The sequence below is a fragment of the Ostrea edulis genome, chromosome 4, assembly GCF_947568905.1.
Source record: "Ostrea edulis chromosome 4, xbOstEdul1.1, whole genome shotgun sequence".
In the NCBI taxonomy this organism is placed as follows: domain Eukaryota; kingdom Metazoa; phylum Mollusca; class Bivalvia; order Ostreida; family Ostreidae; genus Ostrea; species Ostrea edulis.
This window is the reverse complement of record NC_079167.1, coordinates 88,230,255-88,252,825: the sequence shown is the minus strand read 5'-3', so window position 1 is coordinate 88,252,825 and position 22,571 is coordinate 88,230,255. Positions and strand designations below refer to the sequence as shown.

The window sequence follows — 22,571 nt, the reverse complement described above, 5'->3', positions numbered from 1 at the left end:
TTAAGACTTTGTATTGGGACATTGATGATCATGTTTACAGCTTGGCTGTTATCAATGAAAGCTTGCAATGAATGAGATATGTGACATCCTTGTAGATGCTCAACACAGAGAAATACATGAGATTATGTCCGACTGTAGAGAAAAATCTAGGCATTTCATTGTACTAGCTGGGAATGTGAGGTCATGTACCCTACCAAGTATAGATGGGACACAAAATGGCTTTCATAACTGCTGCATAAAACTAATATCATTTGATCGCTCTGTAGTATGACATATTCTAAATCTAATGGCTTGGGAGAGGGCTAAAATACGCTGTGCCTGCTACCCAATCCTATTCATCTTTTAATAAAATATTATTTAAATTAAATGGTTCAGGGAATATAAACTTTGACAGGAAATGTGAGTTAATATACCCTGCCAAGAATCCATGTAACAAATATCTGGCATGCTTGTAGATAGCAATCAAAGAGAGGTACATAGATGTAGGGGTAACAATTTGGGTAAATATTTACAATGTCATGAATCACATGGTCTAAAAGTGATTATATAGATGCCAAATTAACTTTGCTTGAAGAGGAAAACTAAAATGAGTCCTTGACATTGATTTTAACATTGTCTATCACATTATGACAATCTCTGATATACATAGCTATGAAGTATTTTGAAGTCATTCTAACCAAAGTATAACGACCTCTTCCTGACAAGATATAGTCGTTAAGGCAATGTGGACCGTGGATGTTTGCCTGGGAAGCTCACAATCTAATTAGAATTGGATCCTTTGGTCCGCTCAAGTAAGCAGATCAAAGAATATAATTTTAATTAGATTGGGGAAGCTCGGTTAGAGCATCTGACTAATAATGCAGGGGTATCAGGTTCGATTCCCAGTCCAGCCTAAAATTTTCTCCATTCTGGTTACATTTGGGTCTGTTGACCACCCCTGGACATACAGGTGAAAGTCCTGCCAGGTATAAAAAAAAAAATCTGGGTTGTATCTTTGAGAGGGAAGGCAATTTAAGGAGGAATATAGTAGTCGGATAGAACACCTGACTAGAGATTCAGGGGGGTTAGGTTTTATTTAATATTTTGAATTAAACCACCTGAGGGTGAGGAAAATATTGTAGTTGGGGCTATATGATCCGTGGATATCAGCCTAGGTAGCCTAGTGGTTGGAGCACCTGACTAGTAATGCAGGGGTCCAGGGTAGCTCAGTGGTTAGAGCACTTGACTAGTAATGCAGGGGTCCAGGGTAGCTCAGTGGTTAGAGCACCTGACTAGTAATGCAGGGGTCCAGGGTTCGATTCCCAGTCCAGTCCAAAAAAAATTTCCTTTACAGTTACATTTGGTGCAGTTGACCACCCCAGGACTTGCAAGTGAAAGTTCTGCCTGGAGCAAAAAAAGGGGGAAGACAATTTAAGGAGGGAGGAATGTAATGGTGAAATGGGTTTGATGAGGGCCTCGGAGTTCAAATACCCGGTCTGGTTCGTTGCATTTTCTTCCTTCCTGTTATATTTGGTGCCATAGACCAGCCCCTGGAACTGACAGGTGAAAATACCAGCCAGGGAATAAATTCTGTGTTGAGGTCTTTAAGGTGTGAAGACATTTAAGGAGGGAGGAGTGTGGCTGTCAGATGTGTTTGATCGCTGTTGGCCAGATAGCTCAGTTGATAGAGCACCTGACTAGAGATTCAAGGGGATCAGGTTTGAATGTCTCGTCTGTCGTATTTTCTCCCTTCCGGTTATATATGTACTATATAAATTCAACACTGTCCTGTTAATATACCGTGTATCATTGGCTGCGTCAAGGAGGTCAAGCTTTCATTGCATTCATGTAAATCTAGTTTGTCATATTTTCTAGACAGAAATTCTAAAAAAAAAAATTTAAAAAAAAAAAAAAAAAAGCTTCACAAGATCACATCAGTTTTAATCTTCCTTCATGCAAGAATGACAATTTTAAGAATAACAAAAAAAAAAATTAATATTATTTGTATAAAATGAATGGACGGTAACAAAACATGCATTCAACATACTATTGTGCAGATTGCTCCGAACACATACTGAATCATTAATGATGTGTGATACATGTCATTCTCGTTTAAAACAGAATATAACTGAAGAAATGTTCACTATGTCAGCAGAGCTGCAGCATCATCCATTCGACATTCTCGGAGAGCTTGGGCGAGAATTGAAGAGTGTGCCCGACTTCCCTCACGATTTTTCCAACTCTTCAACATAGCGTAAACCTGGAAATGTACCCAAAGAATATTCAAATTTACACCATACATTGGATGAAAGTTTTGAATTTAATGAGGCTGGGTGGTAATTACATTCAAAGGCTTTATAAACACAAATGAGATTTCAGTAAAGAAAATAATTATTAATTCAGTTAAAATATCACCAAAATGAAAATAGTGACAGACACAAGATTATAAAAAATGTTCATAGTATTTTCAATGCAAAGAAATGGTATATTATTACTGTCAATATGCACAATGTCATACAGAATTAAAAATAAAAATCCTACCTACGACCTTTTAAATATCAATATAGTGTAACTTCCGAGCATCCTTAATCTTGGGATTTTTAACCAGAAATAATGCTGGCTTTCAAAAGTATTCAATCAAATTCTAGTATGCCTAATACTCATTGTACATATAAAGTAACATGTTATAGGTAAGACCGTGATTCTCTGCTCTTCCGACTCTTACCCCTGATCACTGGGCCAAACCTTAGATTTCTAATCATGTTATACACATATAATTATTGATGGCATCTGGTCTAAAATTTGGAGACAACAAAAATATTCTATGTACAGATACTAAGTTAATATTTTGTCTCATCTAAAGTAAGCAAATCGAACACTTAATTTGGCTTGCGAAATGGAAATTGGCTGACTATGGCTTAAATATTTAAATGGTACCATCACCTGGCTGGAAATTTAAAGAACTGTGCTGTTTTATTACCATGGAGAATGTGTTGGCTACCTAAACCATGAGCCTTTGATAGATCTACTGAGAGAAAGAGAGGACAGCTGGTGCTAGCTATAAATGATACAAATGTCCCACTTTATGCCAATATTCTACAGGTAATCAAGACCTTATCACTTTCATTCTGAAAAAAAAGAGTAAAAAAGAAATCCTCCTCATTCACAGAGCTTTTGCTAATAGAAACAAATAAAATAATATCTTTCATTCCTTGATTTAAAAATTTCTTTTTTTTCCCAACTTTGTACCATAAACTTAACCCCCTGATTTTTCAGTGTCCTAAATTTCCATTTTCAATGATGCAAACAAAAAGAAAACCTTGTTCTAGCAATGTTGCAGACCTTTTGTTCCATCACTGGAATGAATGCTGTACTAGGCCCTTTGTTCCTTTACTATAAGGAATGCTGTAGGCCCTTTGTTCCTTTGCTATAAGGAATGCTGTAGGCCTTTTCTTCCTTTGCTATAAGGAATGCTGTAGGCCCTTTGTTCCTTTACTATAAGGAATGCTATAGGCCCTTTGTTCCTTAACTATAAGGAATGCTATAGGCCCTTTGTTCCTTTGCTGTAAGGAATGCTGTAGGCCCTTTGTTCCTTTACTATAAGGAATGCTGTAGGCCTATTGTTCCTTTGCCATAAGAAATGCTGTAGGCCTATTGTTCCTTTACTATAAGGAATGCTGTAGGCCCTTTGTTCCTTTACTATAAGGAATGCTGTAGGCCCTTTCTTCCTTTGCTATAAGGAATGTTGTAGGCCCTTTGTTCCTTTACTATAAGGAATGTTGTAGGCCCTTTGTTCCTTTGCTATAAGGAATGTTGTAGGCCCTTTGTTCCTTTACTATAAGAAATGTTGTAGGCCCTTTGTTCCTTTGCTATAAGGAATGTTGTAGACCCTTTGTTCCTTTGCTATAAGGAATGCTGTAGGCCTATTGTTCCTTTACTATAAGGAATGCTGTAGGTCTTTTGTTCCTTTACTATAAGGAATGCTATAGGCCCTTTGTTCCTTTACTATAAGGAATGCTGTAGGCCTATTGTTCCTTTGCCATAAGAAATGCTGTAGGCCCTTTGTTCCTTTACTATAAGGAATGCTGTAGGCCCTTTGTTCCTTTGCTATAAGGAATGATGTAGGCCCTTTGTTCCTTTGCTATAAGGAATGCTGTAGGCCCTTTGTTCCTTTGCTATAAGGAATGTTGTAGGCCCTTTGTTCCTTTGCTATAAGGAATGTTGTAGGCCCTTTGTTCCTTTGCTATAAGGAATGCTGTAGGCCTATTGTTCCTTTGCTATAAGGAATGTTGTAGGTCTTTTGTTCCTTTGCTATAAGGAATGCTGTAGGCCTATTGTTCCTTTGCCATAAGAAATGTTGTAGGCCTATTGTTCCTTTGCCATAAGAAATGCTGTAGGCCTATTGTTCCTTTACTATAAGGAATACTGTAGGCCCTTTGTTCCTTTACTATAAGGAATGTTGTAGGCCCTTTGTTCCTTTACTATAAGGAATGCTATAGGCCCTTTGTTCCTTTGCTATAAGGAATGTTGCAGACCTCTGATATCTCACCTGTTGCCGTTGGTCCGTGCTATTTGATCTAAACTCCTCAATATCGTCTAACTCAAAGTCCAGTGTGTTGGCGAGCCTGACCCAGTCCTTGTTGTAAATCTTCACTGCTACCTTCTGCAGTTGCTTGTCATCTGGAACGGGGCCCCCAACATTACTTCTAGGGGGTCCTGGGGTTGGATCTGAACTGCCAAACTTGATTTTTGTTTAAAAGAATTGTACAGAAATTACACATATACTTATGAACATCACAATGATATTGGGTATATCTAAATCATTATTCACAAACATTGATTTCTTTTCATATCCTTAGCTGTTTTGGTTGTCAACATTATTTAGGTCATAAACACTGATAAAAGTACTAAATATCGTACACATTAACATTAACAGTTGGTACAGTCTGACCTTTCTGCACTTCAGTTATTATCAACAAGCACAAGTGTGCATGTTTTATCAAAGAGCAGAGATTACCATTACCTTGCTTTGTCCTCAAAGGACCTAGCTAGGTACAAAGTATTCACCATGTTTACACTGAAAATTAATCTATCACGTTTATGTGCGAGATTTTTCATTGTCACAGCAATAAATATTGTCATGATTAAGTGCATGAATTATGGTTAAATTATGTTGAATCACAGTGATTTGTGCATGTAATGAAAAAGAAAATAATGAATAATAATTTAAATGAATACAGTATTCATAATTTGTAAATGTGTTTCTTTCTAATTCAAAAATTGCTTTTATTTACATTTTCAAACAAGTTCCTTACAAAATGTATCCCATATTGAAAAATTATACAGATTAAGTTTAACTGATTTAGAAATTTTTCCTTTTGAATCTTTTTCAGCTTGTTGCTATGGAGCGCCAAATTAACATAAACTCAAATAATTGAAGATATCTTCAATTATTTGAAGATATCATCAATTCAATTATTGCTCTCTTTAATTGAATTAATGCGCGTATTAAATCAATTATTGCTCTCATCAAATGAATTAATGCGCGCTTCAATTCAATTATTGCTCTCATCAATTGAATTAATGCGTGCATCAATTGAATTAATGAGAGCAATAATTGATTTAATGCGCGCATTAATTCAATTATTGCTCTTTTAATTCAATTGATGAGAGCATCAATTGAATTAATGAGAGCAATAATATATTTGATGCGCACATTAATTCAATTATTGCTCTCTTCAATTCAATTGATGAGAGCATTGATTTAGTAGAAATATTGCTCGCAATAATTGATTTAGAGCTCGGTATAAATAATTTGATGATCTCTTTAATTCAATTGAAGATATCTTTAATTATTTACAATGCTTTTGTATAAGGAATTAATGCGCGCATCAATTCTTTTAAAGAGAGCAACAATTCAATTAAAGAGATCATTAATTCAATTGTGGATATGTTGAATTGAAGATATCTTTAATTATTTAGTTGCTCTCTCTAAAAGAATTATTGCTCTCTTCAAATGAATTAAAGATATCATTAATTCAATTGAAGAGAGCAATAATTCAATTAATGCGCGCATTAAATCCATTATTGCTCTCATCAAATGAATTAATGCACGCATCAATTCAATTATTGCTCTCATCAATTGATTTAATGCGCACATTATATCAATTATTGCTCTCTTCAATTGAATTGTAGCGCGCATCAATTGAATTGTTGATATCATTAATTCATTTGAAGAGATCATTAATTCAATTAAAGCGCGCATCAATTCAGCAGAAGAATTAATGCTATCATCAATTCATTTAATGTGCGCAATAATTCAGAATTGAAGATATCATTAATTATTTGAAGAGATCTTTAATTAAATTGTTGCGTGCATCAAATAAATTGATGATATCTTCAAATAATTGAAGATATCTTCAATGATTTGAGTTTATGTTAATTTGGCGCTCCATATGTTGCAGTATTGCTCTTTCAAGTGTGAGATAATATAGACATGTAACACACTACCAGTTTACTCAAGTCATTCTGAGTTTGTCTTCCAGATGTCAACTGTAAACAGAAGTCAGGCATTGTCATATTTAGGGCACTGAAAATTATCATACTATTTGTGTGCACAAAACATTATTTGGGTGAATTGTGAATTCCCGAGGTTGAAATATGACACTGATTTATCAGTTATGTCATTCTATTATGCTGTTGTAATCTATCTAGAACATAACTCCTTTATAGCTTTACTTGCATGACCTCAAACAGAAAATATTTTTATCAAAAACAACCTCACAGGATTATATATAGCCTGAATTTTGTTGTAAGACAAACTTGCTGGGGCTATCTAGAGTTCTTCTCTTTCCTCAAATTTGTTTTATGTATTACTGTAAGGTACCGTAATAGAATTTGACAATAAATCCTGTAGGAAAATAGAACTGATATAGTTCTGTTAAAGGGACTGATTCATGATTTTCCTCCAAATTTTGTATTTCACTTTAAATAATCAAAATCTAAATCAAAGTCTAATATGTTTTAGAAGATTTCACAAAAAAATTATGGTTATTCATCATGACGGAAGCTCATTATAGAGAGTTTATTATTTGTTTTGGAAACAAAAATTGAGGTGTGTTATTGTTTACGAGTTTTCAAGATAAGTGGATATTGATCCAAGTTTATTATATATATCACATTTCAAGTATGCTTTATGTAAAATGTGTCATTTAAAAGTTAAAATTTGTAATTGTACAAAATACAGATGCTTTGAATTACAAAATTAATTTAACGTTTCACTGGTTTGTTTGTTTACATAAAAAGACTCGAGTCTTTGTTTACATAACACAGAGTCAAAGCTAAAATATTGCTCTTATCCTTACATGCAGACGGTCCAAAGTTTGGTTGTCAACATTAAATGAGCTACATTTTTGATTTGTAACATCACAAATGAAAAATATTTCTTTCGAAAAATGTGAACCAGTCCCTTTAAAGGATATAGTATTGGACATATTTCCTATAGGGAGTTAAAATTCGACATGAATCAAGATGTATCAGCAGGGAATCAGAATTTGATATTGTTAACAAAGTAAAAAAAAAAACAAGAGATGTTTGTAAAACACATATGCCCCCCATGGTGCAAAATTGAAAAGGGTTATACACACACATCATTTAATTGAGAGTAGTATCATCAATTCAAAATATTGAGCAGACAATATCTTCCTATGTCAAGAGTGGATTGACCATGTGACCTAAAAATCAATAGGGGTCATCAACTCCTTATGCTGTACCAGTGTACCAAGTTTGGTGTCAATCAAGCAAATAATTCTTCAAATATAGGAGACAATATATTATGTCCAGTTTTACCTTTGACCATGTGACTTCATATAATCAATCAAAAAATCAATAGAGGTTGTCTTTTCCTGAAGATGTACCAGTGTACTAAGTTTGATGTCTGTCAAGCAAAGGGTTCTCAAGATGTTGAGAGAACAGTATATTCCTATGTTCAGTTTGACCCTTGACCTTTGACCATGTGACCTCAAAATCAATAGGGGTCATCTTCTAAAGATATACCAGTGTACCAAGTTTGATGTCTGTCAAGCAAAGGGTTTTCTAGACATTGAATGGTCAGTATATTTCTATGTGCAGTTTGACCCTTGACCTTTGACCATGTGACCTCAAAATCAATAGGTGTCATTTACTCCTTAGGATGTATCAGTGTACCAAGTTTGATATCTGTCAAGCAAATGGTTCTCAAGATATTGAGCGGACAGTATATTCCTATGTCCAGAGTAGATTGACCCTTGACCTTTAACCTGAAAAATAATAGGGGTCCTCTTCGAGCGGACAACATGTGGTCTACTGACCAACCGACTGACATACCCACTGACCGACAGGTGCAAAGCAATATGCCCCTCTTCTTTGAAGGGGGCATAAATAGCATATCTCATAGAGAATGAAAATTTAACATACCTCATAGGGGATAAAAATTTGACATACCTCATACGGAATGAAAAATTTGACATATCTAATAAGAAATAAAAATTTGACATATCTCATAGGGAATAAAATTTGACAGATCTCATAGGGAATAAAAATTTGGCATATCTCATGGTAAATATAAATTTAACATACATTTGTATTCCTGTTGTATCCTTGCAGAGTGTTAGAATTCAACATACTTATGTATGGAAACAGAATTGACAATGAACTTTTAACAGAAATAGAATGTAACATTTTTGGCGCAAAAATCAGAATTTGACTTATTCTTACAGGGATTTAGAATTTGACAAATTCCAACAGAGATTCAAAAATTGACATAATTTCAACAATGATTAAAAATTTGACATTTTCCAACAAAGATTTAGAAAATGACATATTCCAACAAGATCTAAAATTTTACATATTCTTACAGGGATTTAGAACTTGACATATATATATTCCTACAGAGATTTAGAAAATGACATATTTCAACAAAGATTTAGAATTTAACATATTCCAACAAGATTTAGAATTTGACATATACATACAGAGATTCAGAATTTGACATATTCCTACAGAGATTCAGAATTTGACATATTCCTACAGAGATTCAGAATTTGACATATTCCTACAGAGTTTCAGAATTTGACATATTCCTGCAGAGATTCAGAATTTGACATATTCCTACAGAGATTCAGAATTTGACATATTCCTGCAGAGATTCAGAATTTGACATATTTCTGCAGAGATTCAGAATTTGACATATTTCTACAGAGATTCAGAATTTGACATATTCCTACAGAGATTCAGAATTTGACATATTCCTACAGAGATTCAGAATCTGACATATTCTACAGAGATTCAGAATTTGACATATTCCTACAGAGATTCAGAATTTGACATATTTTACAGAGATTCAGAATTTGACATATTCCTACAGAGTTTCAGAATTTGACATATTCCTACAGAGATTCAGAATTTGACATATTCCTACAGAGATTTAGAATTTGACATATACCTACAGAGATTCAGAATTTGACATATTCCTACAGAGATTTAGAATTTGACATATTCCTGCAGAGGTTCAGAATTTGACATATTCCTACAGAGATTCAGAATTTGACATATTCTACAGAGATTCAGAATTTGACATATTCCTACAGAGGTTCAGAATTTGACATATTCCTACAGAGATTCAGAATTTGACATATTCCTACAGAGATTCAGAATTTGACATATTCTACAGAGATTCAGAATTTGACATATTCCTACAGAGATTCAGAATTTGACATATTCCTACAGAGATTCAGAATTTGACATATTCCTGCAAAGATTCAGAATTTGACATTTTCCTACAGAGATTCAGAATTTGACATATTCCTGCAGAGATTCAGAATTTGACATATTCCTGCAGAGATTTAGAATTTGACATATTCCTGTAGAGATTCAGAATTTGACATATTCCTGCAGAGATTCAGAATTTGACATATTCCTACAGAGATTCAGAATTTGACATATTCCTACAGAGATTCAGAATTTGACATATTCCTACAGAGTTTCAGAATTTGACATATTCCTACAGAGATTCAGAATTTGACATATTCCTACAGAGATTCAGAATTTGACATATTCCTACAGAGATTCAGAATTTGACATATTCCTGCAAAGATTCAGAATTTGACATTTTCCTACAGAGATTCAGAATTTGACATATTCCTGCAGAGATTCAGAATTTGACATATTCCTGCAGAGATTTAGAATTTGACATATTCCTGTAGAGATTCAGAATTTGACATATTCCTGCAGAGATTCAGAATTTGACATATTCCTACAGAGATTCAGAATTTGACATATTTCTACAGAGATTCAGAATTTGACATATTCCTACAGAGGTTCAGAATTTGACATATTCCTACAGAGATTCAGAATTTGACATATTCCTACAGAGATTCAGAATTTGACATATTCCTACAGAGATTCAGAATTTGACATATTCTACAGAGATTCAGAATTTGACATATTCCTACAGAGATTCAGAATTTGACATATTTCTACAGAGATTCAGAATTTGACATATTCCTACAGAGGTTCAGAATTTGACATATTCCTACAGAGATTCAGAATTTGACATATTCCTGCAGAGATTCAGAATTTGATATGATACTGTAGAACATACATTGACATGTATTTTACTGAAGGGAGTTTAACATACTCCAGCAGAGAGAAAAATGAAATTGTGCTGTTGATGGAGTTACAGATTTGATATTCATTGTATTCCTGTCATACTACTAGTAGTTGACTTTGTTGTTGTTTTGTTTTTTGTTGTTGTTTTTTTTTTTTTTTTTTTTTACCTCTGGGAGTTTACTATGAAGTTCCTGTCTCATCTGCGATGGGAGAAGTTCAAAGTTCAAGGCTTCCTCTAGTAAAGGTCGTGGAATTTTGAGACAGCCTCTTACAAAATTTTCTTCATTTATAGTGCCTGATATAAAAAGAAAAAAATGGACTACACTGATAATTCAAATAGCAATTCATCTTATATTTACAAATGAAAAAATTATTTATGAAATATAAACGTACGTTACATGTATTTCATAACTTCTCACAATCATACATTTTACACATTTTTTTAAAATTTAGATCACATGTCTCTATATGAAAGTGATAATTTAATATCATTTGTTCAGCATAATATCAAACAATTATTGACATTTTCTTGGTCAATATGATGATTCAAATGCCTGAATGGTACAATATTCACCAAGTCTGTTTTATTGAATAATGGAATAATTAAAAAAAAAACTGGCTAGTAGAGCTTGTGAAATGATTATACCTGGTCGATCATCTTTGTTTACAGCTAGAGTGCGAGACCTAATCAAATATGATTTGAGATTTCTTTGGACAACCAAAAAATAATAGCCATGTAATCATATCTATATGGGAATTCCCAATTTATTTTTGGTCCAATGTTGGAAATATAGGCAGCTCGAGGTAAATATAACATTCTATTTTTTCTAGTCTATGTTAAGCCAAGCAGACAGTTTGGAATTATATAAAAATTATCTAAATTTAACAAAAAATGTGCATGTGAAACTTTACATTTATTGCTCATTATAGACTCATCGACTCCCTTTGTGAGCATTAAAAATTCAAATACCCACCATCCTCCGATTTCTTACTTCTAATCCTCAACTGTGAAAAAAAAAAATCAAATACCCACCTTCCTCCAATTTCTTACTTCTAATCCTCAACTGTGAAAAAAAAAATCAAATACCCACCTTCCTCCAATTTCTTACTTCTAATCCTCAACTGTGAAAAAAAAAAATCAAATACCCACCTTCCTCCAATTTCTTACTTCTAATCCTCAACTGTGAAAAAAAAAATATCAAATACCCACCTTCCTCCAATTTCTTACTTCTAATCCTCAACTGTGAAAAAAAAAAATCAAATACCCACCTTCCTCCAATTTCTTACTTCTAATCCTCAACTGTGAAAAAAAAAAATCAAATACCCACCTTCCTCCAATTTCTTACTTCTAATCCTCAACTGTGAAAAAAAAAAATCAAATACCCACCTTCCTCCAATTTCTTACTTCTAATCCTCAACTGTGAAAAAAAAATCAAATACCCACCTTCCTCCAATTTCTTACTTCTAATCCTCAACTGTGAAAAAAAAAAATCAAATACCCACCTTCCTCCAATTTCTTACTTCTAATCCTCAACTGTGAAAAAAAAAATATCAAATACCCACCTTCCTCCAATTTCTTACTTCTAATCCTCAACTGTGAAAAAAAAAAATCAAATACCCACCTTCCTCCAATTTCTTACTTCTAATCCTCAACTGTGAAAAAAAAAAATCAAATACCCACCTTCCTCCAATTTCTTACTTCTAATCCTCAACTGTGAAAAAAAAAAATCAAATACCCACCTTCCTCCAATTTCTTACTTCTAATCCTCAACTGTGAAAAAAAAAAATCAAATACCCACCTTCCTCCAATTTCTTACTTCTAATCCTCAACTGTGAAAAAAAAAAATCAAATACCCACCTTCCTCCAATTTCTTACTTCTAATCCTCAACTGTGAAAAAAAAATCAAATACCCACCTTCCTCCAATTTCTTACTTCTAATCCTCAACTGTGAAAAAAAAAATCAAATACCCACCTTCCTCCAATTTCTTACTTCTAATCCTCAACTGTGAAAAAAAAAATATCAAATACCCACCTTCCTCCAATTTCTTACTTCTAATCCTCAACTGTGAAAAAAAAAAATCAAATACCCACCTTCCTCCAATTTCTTACTTCTAATCCTCAACTGTGAAAAAAAAAAATCAAATACCCACCTTCCTCCAATTTCTTACTTCTAATCCTCAACTGTGAAAAAAAAAAATCAAATACCCACCTTCCTCCAATTTCTTACTTCTAATCCTCAACTGTGAAAAAAAAATAATCAAATACCCACCTTCCTCCAATTTCTTACTTCTAATCCTCAACTGTGAAAAAAAAAAATCAAATACCCACCTTCCTCCAATTTCTTACTTCTAATCCTCAACTGTGAAAAAAAAAAATCAAATACCCACCTTCCTCCGATTTCTTACTTCTAATCCTCAACTGTGAAAAAAAAAAATCAAATACCCACCTTCCTCCAATTTCTTACTTCTAATCCTCAACTGTGAAAAAAAAAAATCAAATACCCACCTTCCTCCAATTTCTTACTTCTAATCCTCAACTGTGAAAAAAAAAAATCAAATACCCACCTTCCTCCAATTTCTTACTTCTAATCCTCAACTGTGAAAAAAAAAAATCAAATACCCACCTTCCTCCAATTTCTTACTTCTAATCCTCAACTGTGTTCATTGTTGGACTTTGATTAATACAATAAAAATAAAAAGTTATACCTTTATTTTCTGGATCCATAAACTGGTACAATGTGTTCACTACCCGATCAATATTCTGTGTAAATAAATAAATAATCAATAAAGCTATATGAATAAGTACTGCCTACAGGGTTATTTTCACCATGTGTTATTTTCACCCTTCTAGTACATTTAATGTTTATGGTGTCATTCCATTTTGAATTCTTCCAGACACAGTTAGGATCAAAGATGTATATGAGAAAAATTTCATCTAATCGCACAACGAGGGCGAACATAAATTTCCCCATATACAGTAATTACTGTATACAGGGATCGAAATATTTAAAACAAACGAAACTTCAAACCATTTCTTTTTGGAATCCTCTTAAAAAATTTAACTGAAGATATTTTTGAAAAATATATTAATGTATGCATTTTTGTGGAGAGTTTACAGATTACATGTTTACAACCAATAATTTGTCAATCTGATTAAAACCAGATCTTTGATACGTACTCTCTAATATTCAAATGTTGTCAATACAAAGATCTGGAGACATTCTGTATAGAGTTACGTCAGCATGCACTTTGGTGACCTAATGTCATCCAATCAAATGCTTCAACAAGAACCAATCAAACCTATTCTTACATGTTCAATTCATCTTTTACGGTTCCTTCAAAAGTCGATCATTATCCTAGCTGAACACTTCGGGATTCAATGTCACTTTTATTCCTACCATAACGATTTTGCTAGCAACGATTTGATTGGTTTATCTAAAGTTCAATCTGGTGTGACCCTATATGGGATGTCTTCAGATCTTAATTGTATTAGCAACATCAGAGTAGTACTAGAGTGGATCAAAGATCTAGTTTTAATCAGATTGATAATTTGTATGAATGTACTAATTTCTTAAAGTGAAAATGTCCTCTGGTAGGAAATATTATTTTCAAATTGGTAAATGGCAATTATTAAGTGATTATAAAGTTTAAGTTCTCCTTCATTATAGAAGTAGTTGGTCATACAGATTAGAATTACACATGAAGCACCAAGTGCACTACGGCATTTCTAATCCCTGTATTGCTGATTGTCAATGGAAATATTAACAAGATGAAACACCAAGGATCGTACAATAATTTTCTAGAGAAAAGATTTATTTACATATTTTATTGATATTTATCCAGATCTACTGATGCTTGACCGTACAAGTTTGATTATTATGATCATAGCTATACTATCATTACTAGTAACCATTGTCACGACAGGAGATATAACGATGGTTTAATATTTTTAAGTAAACTCAGGTGACCTATTGCAATTGGTTGTTGTCTGTCGTCGTGCGTTAACAATTGAACATTTTTAACTTCTTCTTGATAACTGCCAGTCCAATTCTTTTCAAATTTGGTATGAAGCATATTTGGGACAAGGGGGACATAAATTGTACATTTCAGGACTCCAGCACCCCTGGGGCTTTAGGGGTGGGGCAAAAACTGCCCAAAATTTACCAATTTTTAAAAATCTTCTTCTCAAGAACTGCACATGTTTAAGGTAAACTAAATGCATGGTGATGTAGAGCAGGAAGGCTTCTACCAAAATTGTAAATTTCATAATCCCTGGGGTAGGGGTTTTTACCCCAGGGTGGGTCCAAACTTAGTATATAGTGTTTATGTGTTAGTTTGCTGATACTGTATAAAATCTAAATGCATACTTAGGAATAGCAGAAAAAGATGTACAAAAATAGTGAATTTCACAACCCAGAGTTTTGACTCTGGGATGTGTCCAAATTAGTCATATCTTTTGATGTTTTAATGCTAATACACCTATTATATTATGTGAAGCCTTTCATCAGTGTATGCACTTATGAGGGCATTGAAATTGTAAGAACACATCTTGTTTTATACTTTTGCTGAATGTTAAAATTTAAGTTAGATATTCAGAACATGAAATTTTTCTAGATTTCATAGCCCTTGGGAGTAGTGATAATTTTTCACTAATACCCAGGTGACCGATAAGGCCTATGGGCCTCTTGTTTATCTAGAGATCAATCCTCTCAGAGATTTCCTGAATATAATGTGGACATGTACATACTGTATATACTCACCTATAAGTCAGATTTTTTGGAGTTAAATTTTGATCCAAAACTATGTCCGACTTCTAGGAGTGTCCTAAGAAGATTAGTATTTTTCTGGATGGCATAATGCATAGCCTAGTATTTTTTAAACAATAAAAACATGGACGAAATAAACAAAATAGTAACTGTTTAATTTGTTGAGAATAAAAAGTGAAATATCGATGTCATATCCAAAAATATTATTGGAATACAGATAAATACATAAGAGTATTGATATGAAATTGATTTGTTGGGGAAAAAATATCAAATATTGGCACATTTCTCAAAATATTATTTGAAACACAGGTAAAAACTTTAGAGCATTGATTTGAAATTGTCAACCGATTCTTGAAAAAAAATTAAGTTAGATTGACTTATAAATGGGTTAATGGCAATTCCCTCCAAAATAATCTACAACTATACCACCGAGTTATAGGCAAATCGACTTATATGCGAGTATATACGGTAGCCTCTGGTATCAATTGATCTGGATTGTAGTCTTGTAGTACATTGTCTCTGGCATGAATTGAATCCAGATTGTAATCTAATGTGGATATGTACAGCCTCTGACATGAATGGAATCCGGATTGTAATCTTATATAAATGTGGATATGTACAGTCTCTGACATGAATTGAATCCGGATTGTAATTTTATATAAATGTGGATAATTATGTAAATAGCTAGTCTCTGGCATGAATTGAATCCGGATTGTAATCTTATATAAATGTGGATATGTAAATAGTCTCTGGCATGAATGGAATCTGGATTGTAATTTTATATAAATGTGGATATGTAAATAGTCTCTGGCATGAATTGAATCCGGATTGTAATCTTATATAAATGTGGATATGTAAATAGTCTCTGACATGAATTGAATCCGGATTGTAATCTTATATATATGTGGATATGTAAATAGTCTCTGACATGAATTGATCTGGATTGTAGTCTTATATAAATGTGGATACTGTATAGCAGGTTAATATCACGGTCGGAAAAAAAATCACGATTTTTTCATTTAGCAACAAATCGCGGTTGGTTTAATTTGTAGAAAAACAAATTTTAATATCCTGAACACGATTTCGTATCAATATGAAAGATAATTTCACTGAATGTTAAATTCGCGGAAATTTTGTTTCAGCAAATATAGCGAAAAGTAACGCCGTGAGTTAATTTCCTGCTATACAGATGCAAATAGTCTCTGACATGAATTGATCTGGATTAATTGTAGTCTTATATAAATGTGGATATGTAAATAGCCTCTGGCATGAATGGAATCCGGATTGTAATCTAATGTGGATATGTAAATAGTCTCTGGCATGAATTGATCTAGATTGTAGTCTTATATAAATGTGGATATGTACATGTGTAAATAGTTTCTGGCATGAATTGATCCGGATTGTAGTCTCACCCCTTTATCCTCTGGCTGGACGTATACTCTCTCTATGATTTTTCTGAAAATGTCCTTTGGTAAATTATTGCCATTGTTCAACATCCGGAACACACCTGAAATGTTTTGAATATTCAGATCACCTTGATACAGCTCCTGGCCTGATTACATCGAAATATTTTGTAAAGTACTTCAGATTTACACGATACTATTCTGTTAATATATCATGTCAGGCCATCATTGTTTTGATTATTATCATTATTTAGACATTGCCTATCTGTTTATTTAGACAAGTTTGTCCTTAGTATGTCAGTATCATAATAATCTACACACACCTCTAAGTCTGTCTCAGTATCACTACATACACACCTCTATAAGTCTGTCTCAATATCACTACATACACACCTCTATAAGTCTGTCTCAATATCACTATATACACACCTCTATAAGTCTGTCTCAATATCACTACATACACACCTCTATAAGTCTGTCTCAATATCACTACATACACACCTCTATAAGTCTGTCTCAATATCACTACATACACACCTCTATAAGTCTGTCTCAATATCACTACATACACACCTCTATAAGTCTGTCTCAGTATCACTACATACACACCTCTAATTTTGTTCTCCGTGTTGGAAGTTTCACACCATTTTAACCCTCGGAGAAAATTCTCAAAGGAGATTGTTTTTGTCCGTGGGTTTATAAACTTCTTTACTATCTGGAATAAATTACATTGGGGATTATAAAGGTACATCTACATGTTACACACTTTTTCATAATGAATGATTGATTGATTGTATATTGTTTAACGTCCTTCTTGAGAATTTTTCACTCATATGGAGACATCACCATTGCCGGTGAAGGGTTGCAAATTTTAGGCCTATGCTTGGTGCTTACGTCCTTTGAGCATGGAGGGATCTTTATCGTGCCACACCTGCTGTGACTAGGGACCTCAGTTTTTGCGGTCTCATTCAAAGGAACACCCCATTTAGTGGCCTCTTACGACAAGCAAGGGGTGCTGAGGACCAGCTATTCTAACCTGGATCCCCATGGGACCATAGTGAATGAACTTGTTTGTACTGTATTTCAAATGAAATTCATCACATAAGTATCATACTTGTTGAATGGGATAAATAAACATGTACAAATATGAAGATGAAAATGATAATGGGGAGTTTGAGATTCATATGTTTCTATAAAAATGTGTGCCATTATCTCTGGCTGGTTTTTAATAAGTCCCTACAGTTTTAGATGTGTGTAACCACAAAATATGCTAGCAATGTCAATGTGTGACATTACCTCCGGCTGGTTTTTAATAACCCTACAGCTTTAGATGTGTGTAACCACAAAATGTGCTAGGTTGTGCAATGTCAATTTCTCAGCAACTAAACTCTCTATGAAATCTTAATTTTGTACACTCATGTAACACAAGTTCTCTCATAAACATTTTTAATTCATTTTACAATTTCAGTTGGGAACTTAAAAACTGAAAAGCAACTGAACTTTAAACGGAAAGGAGTTTTCCTATTATAAACATAAAATTATAAATCATGAAATATTTCATTCGTTTTGGCTTTCTACTACAGATTTCACCAAATAAAACCACCAAAAAAAATCCAGCCAATCTGAAATATCCAATACACCCCCTGACATCATAAAGGCTCTCACTCCTGTAACCACCAGAACAGAGATAATTATTGTACTAGACTTGTAATCGTTGATTAACACCTTAATTAACAAGGTAATTATTCCCATTTTCAGTTGTACACAATTTAGTTTTTGTGATTTCACAAGATTTGAAAACTCAACTGCACATAATTTAAAGGTCAAGTACGGTGATTTTCCTAAAACTTGACTTTTACACAGAAAAATGTCTGTCGTACACTTATGGATTAATTTTCATGGCAATTTTGATAAAAATCACTTGGCGTAAAGTACACGGCGCTATCAAACTTTTACCTGAGCGATCGATAAATGTGTCGTGACGTGAGTTATCGCTCGTAGCTTATGACGTCATCTGAGACAACTTTCGATTGCATTGATAGGGTTTTATAGTGTTTACATAGAAAAGTCCTGTATTTATGGTACAATGCGCTGCTTTGAACTGCAATGTCAAATCGGGACAGGGATTAAGTATGTTTCTTTTCCCAAAAGACCCTAAATTTCGAAGAATTTGGACACTGAAACTGAAAAGAGACATCGAGATTTGTGACAAGCCACAAGGATCAGTGAGTGACACTTTAATTAACGAGGATCAGGTTAAAAATTTCCATCAACCCCGACGCATCATCCTGTTTGACTATAAACAAAATGCAAAGTGATGATTAACTGGACATCCTACAAAAGAAGTGGAGAGATGTATTTTAATTATATAAAAAGTTCAACCCAAATTAAGGGGGGGACGCAATCCACCCCTCTCTACATCCACTGAATGCTTTAATGCGACATTGTATTCAATGGGTTTGCGATTGCACATAAAAATTAATGTCACCCATTACCTAGTTCAAATTGATTTTATTTCTTTTATTAAATGAAATATCTTTTGAATATTGTCGTACTCATACTATATTTATAAGGGACTCATCATTTCATTTCTTCACTATATATATTTTGAAAAAATAAAATATAGTAAAAATGGAAATGAATTCAATTTAAAAAACCCATTTTGATAAAACCTTATTTATTAGGTCAGTCCAATTTCCAAAGCTTTTTCTTCAAGTTCATTATGAAAACAAGTACAAGTTTTTCCTTTTCCTAATATGGTTTTAAGTGCTACAGACTGTACATTAATTAATATATCATGAATCATTAAGGCAAAATTTCACACCTCAAAATGCTACAATTCGTTAACTTTGTGCCGTAATATTTCAATTTCGCATTTGACGTGTGTTGTGAAGAAATTACATGTACTAATAGGCCTAATTTACATTTTATGATATTGTATCTACATGTAGATGTTTTTCTTTTTTAAAAGGGGGGGGGGGTTACAAATAACGTTGTGCACAATAAGTTTTTTTTTCTTTTGTCTTTTGTTGTTCTTTTTTCAAAAAGGCATTTTTCAATTAAATATATATCTAGCTAAACACATTATAATCTGAATCTGATCAATCTCATACCAGTAAATTCCATTTAAAAAATACAAACGTGAGAGTCAATCTAGTTAAATACGCTCACAATCGCTACAATAGAGTATACGGCGAGTATCTATGAAGTCTGATTTTGATTAGCCTAGATTGTGTAAAATACAAAGGTTATCTTTTGATAGAACATTTTTTCCAATATCATTCCCACTTTTCTATGGACTGGCTCGGTAAATAATTTCTAACTGAGATTCCTATGAGATATTTGTCGAACATAGACTATCGGATGGTTTCGAAACGGGTGCAGGTACAAATATAAAAGGTTGAATCCCTAAACTCAAGTGTATCTACGGTATTTCACCGTCACTATCCACGGTGTTGCTAAAACTGGCAATTTCTCACAGAAATTAAAACGATGATATACAGGCGTAAACAACTACAATTGTCTCAGATGACATCATAAGAAAGGGCGATAATTCCTTCATTCGTTTCTAAAAACAACGATTTTGGAATAGGTATTTTGCGCATTTACCTGGATTTAAAAAAATAATAAACACATCAATAAACTTTTCAAAACGGGTTTTAATGAATTATAAACTTTATTTTCAAATCTATTTTTATTACACTTGACCTTTAAGAAATAAATTTCATTTTCAAAAATGCATGAGGGCATGAACTGTGACATTTATGCCAGCATACTTCATGAAGTGTGTACATTTCAATTACAGTTATTCCAATTTTTTTCTTTCTTTAGAATACAGATGACAGTGGATGAAGGGGAGATCCTGTACCATACAGGAAAAGAAATGAAGTGAAATAACTAATTCTTTATTCTAATAGATAATAATTTAATCCCGTGGGGATCCGGGTTAGAATAGATCCTCAGTACCCCCTTGCTTGTCGTAAGAGGCGACTAAATGGGGCGCGGTCCTTCGGATGAGTCCGCAAAAACCGAGGTCAAGTGTCACAGCAGGTGTGGCACAATAAAGATCCCTCCCTGCTCAATGGCGATAAGCGCCGAGCATTATAGGCCTAAATTTTGCAGCCCTTCACCGGCAGTGGTGATGTCTCCATATAAGTGAAATATTCTCGAGAGGGACATTAAACAATATTCAATCAATCAATCTAATAGATAATATGTTGCTCCAATGAAGTAAAATGTAACACATACAGACATTTCCCTGTTTGTGTACGAGAAATCTTACATTTCGTGAAAAGGCATCTTGATGGACTGGATGCTGAGCAAAAGCTTCCTCAGACAATTCCCCTTTATCAGTGCATCCCAGCTGCTTAAATCTCAGCCACAGTCTCTCCACTTCAGCGATACTCACTACATGACGAGAAATAACGTGCAAAAACTAGCCATCAGTAATATTACATTATATCTTAATGAATGTTCAAAAAAATTCTCAATACTTCAAAAGATTGGAGAACAAGTATAAAAAGCCTATGACTGTTGTAGCATGAGAATGGGGGAGGGGGGGGGGGGTAATTGTTTCTTCCTACTACCACCCACCCCGGCCTCTCTCTGTGATGCTCAAAAAATTAAATCATTATACTTTTGTCTTCAATTCCTCTTATAACCATATCTCCAACTTGTTCATAAGGGTACCTATTGAGCCACTATATAATGAAATGTAATTACATGTATTTCACAGTGTTAAAATATAACTTACAAACATCCCATTAAATAAAAATGATAAAGTCCAAGTTATAACTTATAGTCTGGGAATTAAAAAATTAATATTATCTATTTAAAAGAAATCATGGTATCTTGCGCAAGTAACATCTCTCTAAAACATTCCATTTCACTGGAGCATAAACTGCTTTCACAAACACACTTGTCCACTGAATACTATTTTATCTGTGATATGTATTGTAATATATAGAGGAGAAAATCTATGGCTGGACATGGAATTGAACCCAGGACCCTGGCATTACTAGTCGGGTGTTCTAACCACTGAGCTACCCAGTCCAATATCCACTGTCCATAACTACTATTAACAGTATATATAACCAGAACGTGGCAAAATATTATGTACCCATGATTTACTCCCCGACTGTCCTTTTTGTACTTTAACTAATGAGTGCACATAGTACAATAATTGTTGTCCTTGACATCATACATATCAGCGTTATATAATCTGCTGCGATCACTCCAATTGCAGAATAGTCGACATGTATATATATTACTCACATTCAGAAGCCACAGCATGTATAGTGATCCAATTTGCCTTTTTGGGATCTGTGTGTCTGGTACATGCTTTGGTCTCGGCCACCAATATCTGACTGTTGAATGCTCCCATTTCTCACACCGAACAGTAGAAATATTTTCTGTAAAGTTATTTGTGGGATTTGGCAGTATTAATATACATTCATGTACAGTTTTAATTAACTGTATATTAACCTAATTAAAAAAATATTTCCATTTTGTCTGTAGTATTTTCTTGATTTATTTATAAAATTGCTAACATCTGTAAATCATCACACAAGATAGATGTATAAAACAGAAATGAAATGTGTATCATGTTCTTGCTATGTACCTCTGAGTCCTCAAAAAAAGGGAAGAAATTAGATTGTTTACATGTTGATATGGCATACCGGAAGCACTACAACGAAAATAAGTGAGTAAATCTGATCAAGTGCGTCATATATTCCGAAAAAAAGACTTATTTTTGTGTCCATAAATTTTGAAATAT

At 33.6% G+C, this 22,571-nt stretch overlaps 1 protein-coding gene across 1 annotated transcript; it reads right to left on the bottom strand.

The window, feature by feature from the left end:
• Nucleotides 1-1,903: 1,903 nt before the first annotated feature.
• On the bottom strand, nt 1,904-22,519 carry LOC125668249 (uncharacterized). The gene is made up of 9 exons (XM_048902107.2): nt 22,416-22,519; nt 22,070-22,206; nt 21,078-21,202; nt 17,405-17,510; nt 16,805-16,899; nt 13,333-13,387; nt 10,794-10,921; nt 4,529-4,720; nt 1,904-2,239 (listed from the first exon to the last, which is right to left on the bottom strand). The coding sequence occupies exons 2-9, from the start codon at nt 22,176-22,178 to the stop codon at nt 2,123-2,125; spliced, it is 927 nt and encodes a 308-aa protein (XP_048758064.1). The 5' UTR covers nt 22,179-22,206; nt 22,416-22,519; the 3' UTR covers nt 1,904-2,122.
• Nucleotides 22,520-22,571: the final 52 nt, after the last annotated feature.

What these genes read in the sequence shown, in the direction of transcription:
- LOC125668249 (XM_048902107.2), bottom strand. Translation starts at nt 22,178, where the DNA reads ATGGGAGCATTCAACAGTCAGATATTGGTGGCCGAGACCAAAGCATGT. An exon ending in TCCAGCCAGAGGATAAAGGG is followed by an intron (nt 13,388 to 16,804) that starts GTGAGACTACAA and finishes TTATTTACACAG; the next exon opens with AATATTGATCGGGTAGTGAA. An exon ending in TATGGATCCAGAAAATAAAG is followed by an intron (nt 10,922 to 13,332) that starts GTATAACTTTTT and finishes TTTTTATATCAG; the next exon opens with GCACTATAAATGAAGAAAAT.